Source organism: Carcharhinus amblyrhynchos, chromosome 12, assembly GCF_965287045.1.
Source record: "Carcharhinus amblyrhynchos chromosome 12, sCarAmb.v2.hapA, whole genome shotgun sequence".
In the NCBI taxonomy this organism is placed as follows: Eukaryota; Metazoa; Chordata; class Chondrichthyes; order Carcharhiniformes; family Carcharhinidae; genus Carcharhinus; species Carcharhinus amblyrhynchos.
In genome coordinates this window covers 34,545,748-34,566,029 of record NC_137335.1, presented here as the reverse complement: position 1 = coordinate 34,566,029, position 20,282 = coordinate 34,545,748, and the positions used below count along the sequence as shown (strand labels likewise).

Here is a 20,282-nt window from a genome sequence, read left to right as displayed (position 1 = left end):
TGAGAAAGTGAGGGGGCATGAGATCCAAGGGGACATTGCTTTTTGGATCCAGAATTGGCTTGCCCACAGAAGGCAAAGAATGGTTGTAGGTGGGTCTTTTTCTGCATGGAGGTCAGTCACCAGTGGAGCGCCCCAGGGATCTATTCTGGGACCCTTGCTCTTTGTGATTTTTTAAAATGACCTGAATGAGGAAGTGGAGGGATGGGTTGGTAAGTTTGCCGATGACACAAAGGTTGGAGGTGTTGTGGATAGTGTGGAGGGATGTCAGAACTTGTAACGAGACATAGATAGGATGCAAGACTGGGCAGAGAAGTGGCAGATGGACTTCAACCCAGCTAAGTGTGTGGTGATTCATTTTGGCAGGTCAAATAGGATGATGGAATATAATATTAAGGGTAAGACTTTTGGCAGTGTGGAAGATCAGAAGGATCTTGGGGTCCGGGTTCATAGGACGCTCAAATCAGCTTCGCAAGTAGAAGATGTGGATAAGAAGGCGTATGGTGTACTGGCCTTCATCAATCAAGGAATTGAGTTTAGGAGTCGGGAGATAATGCTGCAGCTGTATAAGACCCTGGTCAAACCCCACTTGGAGTATTGTGCTCAGTTCTGGTTGCCTCATTACAGGAAGGATGTGGAAGCCATAGAAAGGGTGCAGAGGAGATTTACAAGGATGTTGGATTAAGTGGCATGCCTTATGAGGATGGGTTGAGAGAGCTCGGTCTTCTCTCCTTAGAGAGACGAAGGATGAGAGATGACCTGATAGAGGTGTATAAGATGTTGAAAGGTATTGATGCAGTGGATTCTCAGAGTCTTTTTCCAGGACTGAAATGGCTGCCACATAAGGTGCTGGGGAGTGGGTACAGAGGAGATGTCAGGGGTAAGTTTTTCATTCAGAGGGTGGTGGGTGTGTGGAATCGGCTGCCGGCAGTGGTGGTGGAGGCGGATTCGATAGGGTCTTTTAAGAGACTTTTGGATAAGTATGTGGGATTTAGTAAGACAGAGGGTTATAGGTAAGCCTAGTAGGTAGGGACATGTTCAGTGCAACTTGTGGGTTGAAGGGCCTGTTTGTGCTGTAGTTTTTCTATGTTCTATATCTCTTTTGTTATTTGATCATGGGGTGTGGGCTGGGCCAGAATTTATTGCCCATCCCTAAATGCCCTTGAGAAAGTGGTGGTGAGCTTTTTTCTTGAACCATTGCGGTTCATCTGGTGTGAGAGAGAGAGAGAGAGTTCTAGGATTTTAGACCCAGTGCCAGTGAAGGAATGGCAATATATTTCCAATTCAGGATGGTGGAAGGAACTTGCAGGCTGTGGTGTTCTTGGCAATGGTCATGGGTTTGGAAGTGGTTCTAGTAGTGTCTAGTAGTTCAATATCTAATAGTTCAGATCACTTATGTCTTAACAGAGCGGATGTTAGCAGCAGAAACATGTTTCAAATGAAGTCATTACACAAAATAATAAATGTGCCTTGTTAAATAACTATTCTATAGAAAATCATACGTGTAACATATTACAGGTTGTCTGTGGAATTTCAGTACCATGGAGGGTGACTACAGCAGCAAAATGCCTCAAAAACCCTTTGAGTTACACAAAAGCAAAATATCGGGGATGCTCAAAATTGCTTGAAATATTCAATAAGTCAGAAAGCATTTGTGGAGAGAGAAACAGAACTGACATTTCAGGTTGATGATCTTTCATTAGAATTAGGATAAGTTAGAGGTTTTAAATAATCAGGAGCATTGTGAGAACAAAAGGGAAGTTTGAGATAGATGGAAGACAAGAGTGATTAAATGACAAATAGGATAATTGCTGAACAGAAACATGTTGCTGAAGATTTGATCCTCCTGAAATGCAGCTCCTGCTGCCCCCATCACTGCCCAGACCGATTTCTCCCGCTCCCTGCAATGATCGCGATGCAGAGAGGGCACCCCTCCCTCCCCTGACCTATTGGAGCTGAGCGCACAGCGGCCCCCCTCCCTGCCCTGATCCGATCGCAGGCAGAATGCACAACGGCTCCCCTCTCTCCTCATTCAATCACAGGCAGAATGTGCAGAAGCCTTACCCCCGTAGGCCCTGCCCCTGTGGGCAATGCCAGAGTGCCTGGTGACACTGCCAGTATCAAGGTTCCAGGCTGGCACTGTCCAAGGAATAGTTTATCCTCAACCTCCCCGGTGGGCCTTACTGGCCTCTGGTTCTACTGCCGAGACCAACGTGACTGTTCCCCATTCATGGGCAGCAGGTGTTTTCCACACTAGAGAGAACGTCTCCCAGCAAGGCCATAGAGGCAGGTGAGCCTGGACGGGCTCACTAATACCATGCAAATTAAGCTTTAAATATATTAATACAATTTATTCACCTATTTCTGACAAGAAGCTGACCTCGCCAAGAGCCAAAAAATCAGGCATGATCCTGATTTCTTGGCTCTTGCACGAGTTCCACCCCATGTGTCTGGACATCCAGGGCAGAAATTACATCAGCACATCCACGGGGATAGTACCAGAGGACTGGAGAGCGGTGAATGTTGTTCCTCTTTTCAAGAAAGGAAATAGGAATGACCCTGGTAATTATAGGCCGGTCAGTCTTTCTTTGGTGGTCGGTAAGTTAATGGAAAAGGTCCTGAGGGATAGGATTTATGACCATTTGGAAAGATGTAGCATAATCCGGGATAGTCAACACAGATTTTTGCAGGGCAAGTCTTGCCTCACAAATTTGAATGAATTCTTTGAGGAGGTAACTAAGTGTGTGGATGAAGATAGAGTAGTTTATGTCATATACATGGATTTTAGTGAGGCATTTGATAAGGTTCCCCATGGTTGGCTCATGAATACTGTGGGATAGAGGGAAGTTCGGCTGATTGGATAAGTAGCTGGCTATCTCATAGAAGACAGACGGTGGCGGTGAATGGAAAATTTTCAGACAGGAGACCAGTTACCAGCAGTGTACCATAGGGATCAGTGCTGGGTCCTCTGCTATTTGTGATTTTTATCAATGACTTGGAGGAGGGGGCTGAAGGGTGGGTCAGTAAATTTGCTGATGAAACCAAGATTGGTGGAGTAGTGGATGAGGTGGAGGGCTGTTGTAGGCTGCAAAGAGACATTGATAGGATGCAGAGCTGGGCCGAAAAGTGGCAGATGAAGTTTAACCCTGATAAGTGTGAGGTGATTCATTTTGAGAGGACAAATTTGAATGCAGATTACAGGGTCAACGGCAGGGTTCTGAGGAAATGTGAAGAAACAGAGAGGTTTTGGGGTTCGTATCCACAGATCTCTGAAGGTTGCCACTCAAGTGGATAGAGCCATGAAAAAGACTTATAGTGTGTTAGTGTTTATTAACAGGGGTTTAGAGTTTAAGAGCCGTGGGGTTATGCTGCAACTGTACAGGACCTTGGTGAGACCACATTTGGAATATTGTGTGCAGTTCTGGTCACCTCACTACTGTAAGAAGGATGTGGAAGCATTGGAGAGACTGCTGGTTTGGCGGGTAGGTCTAATGAGGAAAGGTTGAGGGAGCTAGGTCTTTTCTCTTTGGAGCGGAGGAGGATGAAAGGCAACTTAATAGAGGTTTACAAGACGATGAGGGGGATAGATAGAGTGGATGTTGAGAGACTATTTCCTTGGGTGGATGTAGCTGTTACTAGGGGGCATAACTATAAGGTTCATGGTGGGAGATATAGGAGGGATGTCTGAGGTAGGTGCTTTACTCAGAGAATGGTTGGGGTGTGGAATGGATTGCCTGCTGTGGTAGTGGAGATGGACACTTTAAGAACTTTCATTGGGTAGGCACATGGAGCACACCAGAATGATAGGAAGTGGGATAGCTTGATCTTGGTTTCAGACAAAGTTTGGCACAACATCGAGGGCCAAAGGGCCTGTACTGTGCTGTGCTGTACTGTTCTATGTTTCTATATTTCTGATATCCCTCCCGGATATGACTCTCTGGAGACCAGAGTTATGGGCCATTGTAAATTGTTTTATCTTTCTGACCTTGACTCATAAAATGTATTTTGTTTGTTCAAAAGCTATAGAATTTTGTGGCTTTATTCCTCACGCAATTGGCTTGCATCTCAGACTCTGGCTGGAATTCTCTGGCCTTTCATGCCCCGCGACACTGCCAGAGAGGATGGAGAATTTAGCATTCAACCAAATCCCCATTCACTGCAGCAGGATAGGAGAATCTTGCTGGCATGAAAGCCCAGAGAATTTTCCCTTCCCCAACTCTCTCCACCCCATATCCTTTAAATAAAATGTTATTGGTCCCTAACTGGATCATATCCAAGTCTGGTCCAGGATCATATGGGGTGACTAAGTAGTGACTAAGTGTCACTGTAGAAAGCCCATTTGGACTGCTGAAAGAGAAGGGAGGGGGAGATGTATTTGTTGATCACATGACACTGGAGATGGCAGAAATGAGAAAAGATGAACTGTTGAGTTTGGAGGCTGGTGGGGTGGAGGTTGAGGATAATAGGGACTGTGTCATGACTCTCGGAGAAATGGGAAGGGGTGAGAACAGAAGTGTGTGAAATAGAATAGTCACAATGGAGGATCATGTCAACCAGGTTGGGGAACATCCTCAGCTGAGGAAATGTGGGAACATTAAAAGAGATGCAATGGAGTTGGGGGATAGAATCAAATCCATAAGGTAGGTAGGATGGAAAGAAGTGTCATCAATGGAGCTGTGGGAGACAATGGATTCATAGTGAATATTGATCGATATTCCATCCCCAGAAATGGAGGCAGGGAAAATGCGGAAGAGAAAGAAAGGTTTGAAGTTATGACCATGTGAGGGTGAGGAAAGGGTGGGAATCGAAAAGGTGGTAGAATTTTCCAGATAACATTGAGAACAAGAAATGGGACTGATAACAGTTGTCAGTCAGTTTCCTTGTAAAAGAAGGACATTAATAGGGTATCATGCATGTTAATATAGGAACGGGAATAGGCCACTCAGCCTCTCAAGCTTTATTCAATACGTTTATGGTTCCATAACTGTTAATCTATTGAGTTCAAATTTAAAATTATTATTTGAGCTTGCATTTACTGCTTTTTAAGACATGGTTAGACCACACCTGGAGCACTGTGAGCAATTCCATGCTCTACAGCTTAGGAAGGATGGAGGGATTGGAAGATAAGTCTTAGCTGTCCTGCAAGAGTTAAATAATGAGGATCGGTAATAACTCAGGATTCAGGAATGGTGCATTATTGCACAAAGTAAAGTGAAACCACAAGCCAGCAGTGAACACATATAGGTCCCAGCCAAAGCGATATAATAATGGACCCACTCAGAAACTTGCTTTATAAAAGCCTCGGGATACAAGTTCTACTGTTAAGACAATTGCCAATTACCATGGGATCTCATATTCTATGAATCCCACTGGGAGGTCAATCACAGATTCCCTGAATAAGTCAAAGAACAAAGACAAAGTGAACAAAGAAAATTACAGCACAGGAATAGGTCCTTCGGCCCTCCAACCTTGCACTGACCATGCTGCCCGACTGAACTAAAACCTCCTACCATTCCGGGGTCCATATCCTTCTATTCCCAACCCAATCATATATTTGTTCAGATGCCTCTTAAAACTCACTATCGTATCTACTTCCACTAGCTCACCCAGCAGCGAGTTCCAGGCACCCACCACCCTGGGCTTATCACAGAAACAATCACACAACCTAAGGTTGCAATCCCTTAGACTTAGAAAGTTATAGGTGATTTGATTCAAGTTTTCAAGTATTAGGTACACAGAGGAGAAACTATTCCAGCTGGTTGGAGCATGAGACTTAGAGAGCACAGTGTAAATATCAGAGCCAGATTTTTCAGCAGTGAAATTAAGGAGCGTTTATGCATTTGTAATAGTGATAGATTTTTTTATTCAGAGGTATTAAGGAATATGGAGCAGAGTTAGATTGCAGGTCAAAGTAACACACACAACACACACATTGGAGTCCATGGGGCAGTCTTGAGGTCATGCTCGCCATCAGCGCAGATTCCGCTGGGGGCTCAAGATCCGGTAGTCACAGTTGTTGCTGGCTATAAAGGCTTTTGTTTAAACCAGCTAGCCTTGTTTAAGAGTAATGAGTTATCTAGCCTGCACATGCTGTTTAGTTGTTGTTGGGTCAGGATTCTCCTTTACCTAACAGTTTTACAAAATTGGACAGGTTTTAAGCTATATGATGTCAAACATTCTTATGCAGATTAATCACTGTAATCTTGTTCAATTACTACAAAGAGGTGATCATGTAAAAAATATTAAAAATTACATATCCGTGGATGCAATGTACCCTTTATCTATTACTAACCATCAGGTGTATATTTTGTTAATACAAAATATTTACACAGAATACCTATTTGATTCAGAATCGCTGGTGGAAGAATATTTTTCAGTGTGAAAGCAGAAGAGGCCTACAGGTCTCCCAAAATTGTTAAAAAATATCAAGTAGATTTAGGTAAACGATCCAGCATTTAATTTTTAACCACATACGTGGTTAATTGTACCTGCTGTTCAAAAGTATCAATTCAAATTTGCCCTCGAGACGTACCGTTTAATAGAATTACAGGGTAGCTTTAATAATGCTCATTTAAAAGTTGCTATATCGTTCTATAAAATTGAAAGACTTATTTTGATCGCTTTAGGGTGGATTTCTCTTTGAGGGCAAGGTTAACTTTTCCAACCCGATGTCTGATATTTCTGATAGACCCTGTGTGTTTGTCCATTCATTGTTTTTGAATACAAGCTATTGCATATAACACAACTCACTCAATCAACTCAAACAACTCACTTAGTTTGACAAAAAGCCGTAAGGACCCAAAACGTTAACTCTGCTTTCTCTCTTTATAGCTGCCAGACCTGTTGAATTTTCTATTATTCTCTGTTCATGTTTCAGATTCCAGCACCTGCAGAATTTGGCTTATTTCATTTAATCAAGTAAATGTGCTTTAATAGATGAAATCTCAATGCCCAATTCATTTCCTTATGGCTTTTCTTGTACTTCCATGTTTAAGTCAACTGGTTAGCCTATTTTGAATGGTAGCAATCTGATTCAGTAATCCAAAGCTATTTAGAATACCAGAATCTGATGACAAGATTTGCCCAATTTTGGTTAATACAAGATGCTAAAAATCCTTTCTTTCTTTCACGGGTCTTGAAGGGTTAAAACGTTGTCTTGTTTAAATGTCAATGCAAGTTGTAGTAACTGTTCATGTAGTGACCCAAAATGCTTTCGGCCATTGCATAATTTATGAAGCTTGCTGCTTGTTGGAAACGGAGGTTGGGAACGCTAAGTCATAAGAACATAAGAAATAGGAGCAGGAGTAGGCCATCTAGCCCTTCGAGCCTGCCCCGCCATTCAATAAGATCATGGCTGATCTGTTGTGGCTCAGTTCCACTTTCCCGCCCTCTCCCCATAACCCTTAATCCCCTCTCTTATCAAGAACCCATCAACCCGCTTCTTAAAAATATTTAGCGAGGCAGCCTCCACCACTTCAACGGGCAGAGAATTCCAGAGATTCACCACCCTTTGAGTGAAGAAGTTCCTCCTCAACTCCGTTCTAAACCGCCTCCCCTTTATCTTGAGGCTGTGCCCCCTAGTCCTACTGTCTTTTTTGAGCGGGAAGAGTCTCTCCACCTCTATCCTATCCATCCCATTCATCATCTTATACGTCTCAATGAGATCTCCCCTCATTCTTCTAAACTCTAACGAGTACAAGCCTAGCTTATTCAGCCTCTCCTCATAGCTCAATCCCCTCAACTCCGGTATCAGCCTAGTAAACCTCCTCTGCACTCCCTCCAGGGCCAAAATATCCTTGCGCAGGTGCGGCGCCCAAAACTGCACACAGTACTCCAGCTGCGGCCTCACCAATGCCCTATACAGCTGCAGCAAGACCTCCCTACTTTTATATTCAATCCCCCTCGCTATGAAGGCCAGCATCCCATTCGCCTTCCTGACCACCTGCTGCACCTGCAAGCTGGGTTTTTGCGACTCATGCACAAGGACCCCGAGGTCCCTCTGCACCGTCGCCTGCTGCAGTTTTTCGCCACGTAAGTAATAGTCCTTCCTACCATTCTTCCTACCAAAGTGGACCACCTCACACTTGCCAACATTAAATTCCATTTGCCATTTCCTGGCCCATTCGCCCAGCCTATCTAGATCCTTCTGCAGACTCTCCACACCCTCCGCACAATTTGCCTTTCCCCCAATCTTGGTGTCATCAGCAAATTTCGACACCCTGCACTCGGTTCCCTCCTCCAGATCATCTATATAAATGGTAAATAGCTGAGGCCCCAGCACCGACCCCTGGGGCACCCCACTAGTCACCAACCGCCAATCTGAATAGCACCCATTGACCCCGACTCTCTGCCTCCTATTTGACAACCAATCCTCTATCCACGCTAACACCCTACCCCCAACTCCATGTCCCCTGACCTTCTGCAATAACCTCTTGTGAGGTACCTTGTCAAACGCCTTCTGAAAATCCAGAAAGACCACATCCACCGGCTCTCCTCTATCCACTGCCCTAGACACATCCTCATAGAACTCCAGTAAATTTGTCAGACACGACTTCCCTTTAATGAAACCGTGTTGCGTCCGCCCTATCAAGCAATTCCCTTCAAGATGCCTCGCAATTTCCTCCTTAATGACGGATTCTAACATTTTACCTACCACAGACGTTAAACTAACCGGCCTATAATTCCCCGCCTTTTGCCTGGCACCCTTCTTAAACAACGGCGTAACATTAGCCGTTTTCCAATCTTCCGGCACTTCCCCGGAATCCAGCGACGTCTGGAAAATAACCACCAAGGCATCCACTATCACCTCCACCATTTCTTTCAGAACCCTCGGATGCATTCCATCCGGTCCTGGGGACTTGTCCACAATCAGCCCCTCCAGTCTGTCGAGCACCACCTCTCTAGTAACAGTAATGTCATTAAGACCCTCCATTCCTACCACCTTTCCATCTCTAACACCCGGCAAATTATTCACGTCCTCCTCCGTGAAGACAGAAACAAAAAAGTTATTCAAGACCTTAGCCATATCCCCATCCCCTACCACTAGCTCCCCTTTCTCATCCTCTAAAGGACCAACGTTCACCCTAGCCAGCCCCTTCCTTTTTATATATTTATAAAAACTCTTGCTATCCTTTTTTATATTAAGTGCTAGCCCAGCCTCATAGCTTCTCCTACCCTCCTTTATCAACTTCTTTGTCAATCTTTGTTGACATTTAAACCTTTCCCAATCCTCTTCTCGCCCACTGGTCTTAGCTACTCTAAATTCCTCCGCTTTTAATTTAACACTTTCCTTCACCTCCTTCGTTATCCACGGCTTATTACCTCTCTTCCTACTGTCCTTTTTAACCATCGGAATAAATTTCTGCTGAGCACCAAGAAAGATCTCCTTAAAGATCCTCCACTGCTCCTCAGCAGACCTACCTTCCAACGCACTCCCCCAGTCCACATTTGCCAATTCTTCTCTCATCCTACCATACTCCCCTCTATTCAAACAAAGGACGCGTGTCCGGGAACCCACTTTCTCCTCCTCCATCTGCACCAGAAACTCCACCATACAATGATCACTCTCTCCAAGAGGATCCTTCACCGCAAGGTCCCTAATTCTACCCGCCTCATTACATAGCACCAGATCCAAGATAGCTCGCTCCCTCGTCGGCTCCAACACACACTGTTCAAGGAAATTATCCCGGCAGCATTCCAAGAACTCCTCCTCGAGCCCACCTCGTCCAACATGGGTCGACCAATCAATGTGCAGATTGAAATCTCCCATAACTACTGCCGTCCCATTCCTGCACGCCGCACTTATTTGCGTGTTAACAGCCCGCCCCACCTCCAGATCATTATTCGGGGGCCTATAGACGACACCCACCAGCGTCTTCCTCCCTTTGCTGTTCCTAATCTCCACCCACAACGATTCCACGTTCTGCTGTTTGGCTCCGATATCATCCCTTGCTACCACCTTGATACTATCCTTAATCAGCAGAGCTACGCCACCCCCTCTTTCCTCCTGCCTATCCTTCCTAAACACTTGATAGCCCTGTACATTCATCTCCCAGTCCCTGTCACCTTGCAGCCACGTCTCTGTAATGGCCACCAGATCGTATCCATTTGTGTCGATCTGCGCCACCAGCTCATCCACTTTATTCCGAATGCTTCGTGCATTCAGATAAAGCGCTTTCATCCCAGCCTTCACCTGGACCCTATTTGCCGTAACGCCACCAATTGGGACATCCTCGGCCTCTTCCCTTACCTGTACCCTATCCTTAACTTTAGACCTCGTAGCATCACCTACCCTCGCACCCTCCCCCCCCCTAATTAGTTTAAAGCCCTGTCTACAGTCCTCTTTACTCGATTCGCCAACACTCTGGTCCCAGCACGATTCAGACCAACCCCATCCCGCCCGAACAAGTCCCACCTACCCCAATACTGGTGCCAATGCCCCATAAATTCGAACCCATTCCTCCCACACCAATCCCTGAGCCACCCATTCACTTCCTTTATCCTGTCAACCCTACTCCCGTCTGCACTCAGTTCAGGCAGTAGCCCAGAGACGACCACCTTGTCGGTTCTACTTTTTAATTCCATTCCCAGCTTCTCATACTCCCTCCCCAGATCCTCAGTCCGCACTTTGCCTACGTCGCCGGCACCCACATGTACTACAACGACCGGGTTCTCACCCTCCCACTCCAGGTTCCTCTGCAGCCCAGCTGCAACATCCTGTACCCGAGCACCAGGCAGACAACACACCCTTCTGTGCACTTTGTCATTGTGACAAAGGACAGTGTCAATACTCTTCACCCCACTATCTCCAATCACTACTACGTTCCTTTTCCCCTTCTCTTTGCCTATGTCCTGCTGCATCACTGTACCGTGTGCAGTTTGCTCACCAACCTCACCTGCCTCGTCCTCTTCCAGACTGGAAGCAAGAACCTCAAACCTGTTATGCAGATTAAGAGGCTGAGGCCTCCGCTCCTCACCCCCCTTCCTCCTCCTCCCAGCAGCCCCCTTTTGTCCCTGACCCTTAGATTTAGCCAGTCTAGGGGCACCCTCTCTCCCCCTGATGAGCCTCAGTGTCTGTAGCTCAGAGGCCAGCTCATCCACCTTGAGCTGGAGCTCCTCCAGCAACCTGCACTTACTGCAGACATGGTCACTGGGAAGGACCCTGGGGTCCGCCAGTTCCCACATCATACAGAAACCACACATCACATGCCCCTCCATTATTCACTGTAATTTTTTATGGGGAAAAAATTTTTTTCCTTGTTTCTTGCTGTAGTAGTTTTGAAAAAATTTTTTTTTCCTTGTTTTTTTTTCAAACAAACTCACCTGGCCTTTTTTCCTTCCAGCCCTTTTTGATATTAAGCCCTATTAACTCACTCTGCTTCCCACTCACTCCGCTGCCCGCTCAGACGCTGCCCGCTGTCTACACCAGGCCTCCTTTTAAACCTGGCGCTGATTTAAAGCAGGCTGGTCCACAAATGCCTTTTCACCACACCCTCAGAATTCTTAAAGCAGTAAATACAATAAATAAATGCTTTAAACAGTTCTACAAAGAGTAAAGTGCTTTAAACTTATTTTAAACAGGTTTTTAACAGGTAAAAGCTCTCTCTCTCTCAGCTCCAGCAAACAATGGACTTATTGTACATGTGCAGGCTGGCAGCGGGCTGCACACGTGCATTTTGACATCTTTGTGTTTTTTCGGCTGAGGATGGGGCTGTGCATAGAGGAAAAAGAAGGGTGAGAAAACCCAGGTCAGGGTACTGAGGACCAGAGTAAGGAATATTCCAGAGAGAGGGACAAGGAAGGAGGACAGGTCCCAAAATAAGGGACAAAGACAGGAGACAGAAACAGATTCTAGTTAAGTGCAATTAAAATGAAGGGTCAGAGGGAGAGGTGGCAGATTTAAAATAGAGATGAGGAGAAATTACTTTGCTCAAAGGATCATGAGTCTGTGGAGTTCATTACCCGAGAGCATGGTGAATGTTGGGAAATTGAGTAAATTTAAGGAACAGGTGGATAGATTCTCAATTAGTAAGGGTGGCAGGAAAGTGGAGTTGAGGCCAAGATGAGATCCACCATGATGTATTAAATGGTGGAGCAGGCTCAAGGGGCTAAATTGCCTACTCCTGCTCGTAGTTCTTATGGTCTAGGAACAGACTTCAAATTAGAAAAGGGCTGCAGGGAATAGGCAGGTTTCAGAGAAGCCAATGTAATTCAAGTGGGTTCAAGAGAAGCCTTGAAGATCCAAGTAGACAGACAAAGATTGGTGACTCTATGCTACAGGCCATTGGAGCAAAGACAGCTCTTTGAACCAGTGGTATCTGCTTGACAAAAGAGCTGATACTATGCTTGTAAGCTGATGTTTGAGTGTATACAAAAACACAAAGGAATAGAATTTCAGAAGATGAGATGAAACCCTGCGAAGTGGGCCATTGCTGAAGCTTTCCAAGTTGGAGTGATATTGGAGAGAATTCTAAAGTGAGATCTTTGAAGCTGAAAACTGGATACCCTTATGAGGATTATCAAGTTTCAGTGAAATTGGTTGAATCACAATGTTACAGATGTCTGGGTGGGTTATTGGGAAATCCATAGAATCTATTTGGGTTGCATTTGGCATTTATTGTGCAGTGTGGTGTGTTTGAGCACAGTCAGCTTGTTAATTCACATGTACCTCATGTTTACCCTGAATGTTAAATAAAGATGGATATTGTAAGTTGTTTTATCTTTTTAACTTTGTAAAGTTCATTTTTGTTTCTTCAAAACCCCTGGTATTTGTGGCTTTCTTCACTTCGTAAATATTTTGGATCTCAAACTTTGTCTACTTTAAACAAAATGTTATTGGTTCCTAATTGGATCTCACCAACAACTTTGGTCCGGATAGGGATCATTACAGTCAATATAATATTCAATCATCTATGCCATTGCTTTAAGACTAAAGATTGCAATAAGTTCCCATTTTAAGTTGCTCCATTTAAGTGTTTTCATTTTGGCATCACAGATATAATGACGCTGGCATGCAGACTTGACATCTGGTGTCCATATTACTGTTGTTTTGCTCTGGGATGGTTGTAGCATTGCATGACCACTTGCCAGTTCTGCTGTGGCTTGCCTGTGAATCCTCTGACTCCCAACCCTTCTGCTTGCTGTCCCATCTTCTGGGGGACGCTCCACTGCTGTTTTCCTTCTTGTCCCTCTGACTCACCAGCCTTCCTGCTCATCATTCCTCTCCGCGAATCGTTTCCCTCTCCAACCCTCCCTTCACTGTCTCTCTCTCTCTCATTTGCTCCTTTTCTCTCTGACCTCCTGTTCCTCCCCCGACTAACCACCACACCACCACTCCACCTTGCTGCTTCTTTCCAACTCTCCTACTTGAAGCTCCTCTTGCTCTCTTACTTGGCTACTCTCTCTCGTTGCTTCTATCCTGAGCCCTTGCTCACAGCAAGAGACATCAGCGAGTGGGAGAATTGGAGAATGGAAGGTAAGTAGAAAAAGTTTCTTTCTTTCATTTCTTTTACATTTGAAATCTTTTTAGAAGTTATTTCATTTCTGAATATTGGAATTTAGGAATCCACTCTATTTCAACTTATAGGACACAATGTTTTCATGTTTCTTCTGATGATAAAGGTCCTACAGAACATAACTACAGCTTTTACATTGGATGTAATGGGAAAATTTGATTTGCTTAACACTGTTTCATTTGAAGTTGTACTTTCCAGGATTGCAATTACAATATTAAGTGGGAATTTTTGTCCTGGTATGGGCAGATTAATAAAATTCAAAGATTTGGACAAATTAAGTGAATGAGTAAATAGGTAAAAGGATAATAGATTTTAATGTGATGAAATGTAAAATGCCCGTTAGTGTATGTACAGAATAGATTGATTTACACAAGTATAAGAGTATTTGTGTATCAAAAATAGAAAACACTGGAAATATTCAACATGTCTGGCAGAACCTGTAGGGAAGGAAACTGAATTAACCTTTCAGGTCAATGAACTGTCATTGGAACTGATGATTATTAATTAAAGCGCTATCCATATTTTGTCACGAAGACCAATTATGTGTTGGAAAAATTTCCAAGAGTACTTGTTCTACATCAAAACAAGTTAATTTAATTATATGTAATTTGGTAAGGGTAAAACAATGATGCCTCTACTAGTGTTAAATTAACTATTCTACAACTTGCTGATTCATGCCTCACGCCTGTTATACATATCAAGTTTACTTGAGACACTATCCACTATTCTCATATTGTGTATGTGTAAAGGGCTTAAAAATACATCCACTGTTCTGTTTTCTAATTAGTTAAAGCATACAGTATTGTACAATTCTCCTGGAGTCATTTAGTTGGAAAACAGGAATAGAAACTCCCAACAAAGTATGTCTGAAGAATGACTGTAGAATCTTTTGATGGGATTTTCAGCCCTCCTCATGATGTATTTCCTGGTGGCGGAAGCAGCTGGTGGCAGGATCTTCCACTCCCATTGATGTCTATGAAGTTTTATGTGCCCCACACTATCTGCCGCTGGGAAATATGCCACAGGGACAAGGATCACCATTGCAGGACCATATGATCCCACAAAGGGCTGGAAATTTCAGTCCACATTAAAACATTGTACCCTGTAAGGAATGAATAAAAGTAATTGAAACATCTGTGAAAAGAAACAGAAACCTGTAGTAAGAGACTGAGTGTCTTTCACTAGACTGCTTTATCTAAGATTAGCACGTGCAGAAGATGTTTTAAATGGGAAGTATGCTCAGAGTAAAACAAGCTTGCGCTGTCTTTTATTTCTTGAAAAGGTCTCACCCCAGGAAGTATCAATCACCGTTGGGAATTTCCATTAACGCCACTCATTTATTGGCCTTCAAGGAGGTCTAGTAATTAAGCTATTTCTTCAGAGCACAAGAATACTAATATTTTGAAAGTTTTTTGAACATTCTTTTAAACTTTCTGAGAAACTGACCACTGTACTCCAATATATCTAGCAAGCAATTCTAAGTACTTTTAAAGGCTAATTTTAGTCATTTAAAATTAGATTACTCACGGCTAGTGATTGACATTGTGACTTAAAACACTAATTTTGTAATAAACTCATTTTCACTGTGTTGAACTGCACCTTTACCAGTCTTAATTATGCCCAGGAATGTTTTTAAAATTATCTATTAAAATGCTACCTGATTGCTTTGGTTTTTGATAGATTTTGTATTTGGCAATAATGAATGAGAGGAAATTTGAGAAAGAACACTTCTCAAATGGCCACAAGTTTCATTGCACTTGTACCTTGATCAGTAATGATGCCCAAAACCTACTTTATTAAAGGTTGATATTCCAAAATAACAACAATATTTCTATTAACTTTAATTGCTCATTACCTTATTGTGATATTACTGTAATAAAATCAAAGGTCACCTGACATCAGCAGGAAAGATATTGAACTCCCCAACAAACGAGAGAAATATTTCAACCTGAAGTCAAACGATCATTGAAGTCATGACTCCCTTATACAAGAGTACTAGACTAACACCATACTGTCACTAATTCTTTAATTAATTATCATAACCGCAGGGCTTGTTCAGTTAATTTGTCTGTTTTAAACAATACCTGGATTTTCCAATTCCCCAAAAAGAGTGGGAATCGTCATGGGCATGATGGAAAGGGTACTGAGAAAGTGGTATGGTGGGAGGACAAATATCATCTCGAGAGAGATTCATGCTTCACTGCTGCCACTCTCCAAGGGTGGGGCCTCAGTAATCTGCCATGCAGTCCCGTAGAGCAAAGCATGCTGGACTGCTGGAGTAAAACTCTGAAAGTTCCTTGACAGCAGTCCAAGCCTGCAGCAAGTTGAGGTTTTGCTCCCTCAATTTGAGCTTCCACTGCAGAGTTCAGACCTTGGATGGCTTCTATTTGTGGTGTGATGGAAGCTCAAACATCGGCCATCAGACAATGCATCTTTGAAGCCCTCATTAAACTAATATTTTTCAAGGTATCTTATGCCCAGCAACTCTTTTGCCAGCATTTCCAGTCCCTGCTGAAGCAAGAATGTGGGCTAGCTTCAAGAGACACTAGCCTCACAAAACTCATCCGTGCTGAAGTGTTCATCTGTTTAGCAACACATCCAGTAATAATTATCACATCCAATAATAATAATTATCATGCAATGTGACATCTGTGTCTTGCCCATATAGCTCCATGGGAACAGGCTAATTGTGCTGCACAATCACGCCTGTTTGCAGGGACTATCAGACTTTTACCCCTACATCTCATAAATTGAGATGAAAATTTGTAAAATGAGGACCTTGTCATTTTGTTCTGCATGTTGGTTGGTGAATCTGAAGGACTATTCTGGCACAGGTATGGACACCAACATGGCATGTGAAAACATTTTTTCTCACATCACATTTGCTATTTTACAAATCAGTTAAGATCTATGCCCTCTTGGTCTTGATCCTTTTACGAGCAGGACTAGTTTCTCCCTGTCTAGTTTCATCCAGGCCATTTATGATTTTGAATATCTCTATCAAATCTCGTGGCTTTCTCCTTTCCAAGGAGAACAATCCCCACCTCTCCAATCTATCCTCATAACTGAAGAACTCATCCTTGGAACCATTCTTATAAACCTCCCTCCAATAAGTTCACATCCTTCCTATAGTGCGATGCCCAGAACAATGCACACTACTCCAGCTGAAGTCTAGCAAGTGTCCTATGCGTGTCCAGCATAGTCTCAAGATTACAATAGATTAGACTGAAGGACTAATTATGAAATTGTAGGCTGGAGATTTTAGGCAAAATTATTGATAAGCTTTGTCCCATGAGGCGATGGTAAAGTTGTGACAGTCCTTGAAGGGTATCTAGAGTTAAACGGTAACATACCAGCCTTACTTGCTGCATTGTTTATACCGCTGTTTCCTCCCTGGCATTTTCAGTTTCTTATTCTAATGTTACTTTATTGTCCTGATCATTGGTCTGCATGTTGAAAGCTGTTTTCAGGAAATGCAGGAGATGACATTTGTAACAAAAGCCCAGTGAGTGGATTTGAAACACCAGAGAATTACTGCATTAGTTCTTCAAGGGATTCGGGTTATTGTGTTTTCTCATGTGACTGTAATGAAGTGTCAGATAATATGGGGGGGACATTTGTTACAATAAAAATTTGTAAAATTGTTTTTCAACAATGAGGTTCCACAAAGTATCATTGCAAAGTAAAATATTGATGGGGGAGGCTGTTTCAACTATCTAGTTTCCTTTTCAACAGAAATATGTCTTCCTATCATAATAATACCAGAGATTTTGCCTCTGATCCCTTAACTAACTATTATAGGGTGCTATGATGCAGATTTGATGGACCAAATGGTTTCTTCTGTACTGTAGGGAGTCCATGATTTTATTAATCACTTTGTGTAAAATATAGGTTTCCTGAAGGAGGCCTTGAACTTACTTTTTACCAGTTAGTACCTATAGCTCCCTTGACTACAACCTGAAGTCACAGTCAGGGTTGACTTTTTCTGCTGCTAATTCTACCAAACAGGTTCATAGGTTGCAGTGTTATGTTTTCATGAGAGTTACAAACAAGCTTCATTATTGTGATTCATGGTGTCACCTACAACTCAATCTTAGGTTAGTGCTTGGCTGTTATGTCATTAAGATTCTTCATTTAACTTGAATCACATTTTCATTTTGCAGACCGTATATGCTAGAAGTAACAAAGTTGTTTCAGCATGGTATGTATTTTACTATATTTAAATTGCTTATTCATGATACTGTTGAAATATATATAGACTTTCCTCTTTTGACAGTTTGTTTGACAAAATAGTGATTGTAATTGATTTCTAATCATGCACCTGTGACAAGTTTTTGTTTATTATAATCATTAAAATATGACCTGTCCTTGCAGAAGCAACAAATCTGTCACAGTCTTGTAAAATACAACCAAATGGCAGGAGCATTACTGATCTAGCTGTCCCATATGTCAATCACTAAATACTGCATACAGTAGCAAAGTATCACACACCACTGTTTCTGTCTTCCTGCGTGATACTATGGCTTAGAATTCTGAATTTCTAAGTTTACTAACTTGAGGAACATTTATAGAGAATCAGGCACGCAATACTTGCACTATCTATGCCGTTCTTTCATGAGAACGTTTTACTCTGCTGATGGCACTGAAAACACAGACTGAATTTTGATTTTACACTTTTTAAAATTCTTGTCCTCACGTTTGAATGATTTCATCGCCATGTTCTTCCCACTCTTAGCTCTACAAAGTTTGTCAAACTCTCTGGGGGATGTTTTTGTTCACAAGAATGGTTGAGTTTGTATTGTGTGGAAAGAAAATTGAACCAGCTACAACTTGCTGATTTTGACAGAATGGTGATTGCACTTTATTTCTATTGCTTTTGGCCACCTGTAACTTACTCTTCGGAGTTGACATGAGCTTTAACATAGTCAAGTTGGCAAATAACCTCACTCTCAGTATTATTAGCATATGCTAATGAGGCTATTTTCAATTTAACTACATAGACACTTGAATTTAACAATTTTAACATGTGATCAATGCCAAGAAGTCCTTGGACCTGATTCTATACCTGAAATTGGTGCAAAATGATTGAGATCTGAGAATAGAAGTCACAAAGTTGAAGCTATTGGCTACATAATGGGCCAGAAACCATAACGTTGCAGTCCTGGGAGGCAATCACATGCCCATTTTCTCAGTACTGAAAAAGAAACCATGAATTATTCAACAATATATGAACTCAACCAGTTTTTTCTTCTATTTTCAGTTGTCCCCAAACCTCGTACTGATGCCATGACAGTTATCAATAAAGGTTTGAAGAACAGACTGCAAAGCATCATGAAGAGGGTAGGAAAAATGTTCCTTGCATGCACTGCAATACAAAATATTAACCTGTCATTTCTAAATCAGAACACCAATGTTGAAAAAAAAAGCCTTTGGAGAAATTCTTAATTATAACTTTGTATTGCTTTAAATTCCACAAAACTTCAGATAAATGTTGAGAACTGGTGATTTCTGATAATTGTTTACAACAATTAATAACAAAATTACACTGTTTTAATCAGAAAATTAGATTGGAATCATTGATGGCCATTCTTTGGGCATTGAGTCTCCTGAGACCTCAACATTGGAATTTGTGGTGCTTGTGCACACTTTTGGGGCCAATTGTGCCTGAAGCCATGTGATGAGGGTGTTATGTGAACACAATGTATAGCCAGTGAATGTGTAGGCAGTTGAGGATATCAGTCAGCATGAACTCTCCAGCCAATCTTATACAAGGGAACATATTTTTAGCAGTTAGTAGGACCCTTACCAGTGCTATTTAATGAAATCATCAGCTATATATAAATTATTTGCTGGTTGATTCTGTCTTGCTGTTGCTTCAACTCTATTAATGCTTGCTGCTTTCTATAGTTGTTTAAAGTTGCAAAATCTACAGGGAGTGGTATGGCAGATCATGGAGCTTTTACTCACTTCTGCACAAATCAGCTGCTCCCAGATATGTGTGCACCAGTAGACAACCCCCGAATGATAGCATTACTTGGGGAAGGAACAAGCTGCTGGAAGGAGGAGGAGGAGACTATATCTACCCAATGGATTCAGGGAACAATTCTCCGACCTGAACTTCAGTGTGGAACCACGTGTGAGATGTCTGCACTTTGGTAAGGATCCCACAACAAAATTTGCAACTTTCTCCAACCCCATCAGCTACCTAAAAGCAGCACTCCCTCAATGTTCAGCTGGCGCATTACCATAGAGAATGAATCATGAGGTCAGTGCCTCCCAGTGCCTTGGCAGTAGTCATAATGTCCTCATTTAGCACTCTGGTGTTCCAACTGCTTTTGAGCTACTACAGCAAGCCAAAGGATAGCCACTGAGTGACAAAGACTATCTGGTCATGACATGGTTGATGACACCAAAGCACAGCATGCCTACAATGAAAATCATGCTGTCACATGAAATGTGGTGGAGCAGACCATTGGTGTACTGGAAAAATGCAGCTGCTGCCTGAACTGCTCTGGAGGAGCCTTGCACTGCTTGGCATAGTGGGTGACCCTAGTCACTGTGGTCTGCCATATAATGCACAGCCTTGCAGACATGAGGGAACAACCTTCGTCACTAAAGATAGGGGCACAGCTAAAGAACCAGGGCATTAAAAAAAGAGAGAAACAACCTAGACATAGGCAACTTCTTTCTGCTTCAGTTGTCCATGAAGGACTCATCCCAGTGCAATACTATCAGCAGCAAACACAACTCCTCATTCACCAATGGCTCTAT

At 42.7% G+C, this 20,282-nt stretch overlaps 1 protein-coding gene across 1 annotated transcript in view; it reads left to right on the top strand.

Moving 5' to 3' along the window:
* LOC145350708 (chitin synthase chs-2-like) overlaps nucleotides 1-20,282 on the top strand; it is a 206,058-nt gene that overhangs the window by 48,129 nt on the left and 137,647 nt on the right. Inside the window, exons 5-6 of the mRNA XM_080199914.1 lie at nucleotides 17,675-17,712; nucleotides 18,772-18,851. Coding sequence (XP_080056040.1) covers nucleotides 17,675-17,712; nucleotides 18,772-18,851 — 118 coding nt within the window. The remainder of the gene's footprint in view (nucleotides 1-17,674; nucleotides 17,713-18,771; nucleotides 18,852-20,282) is intronic.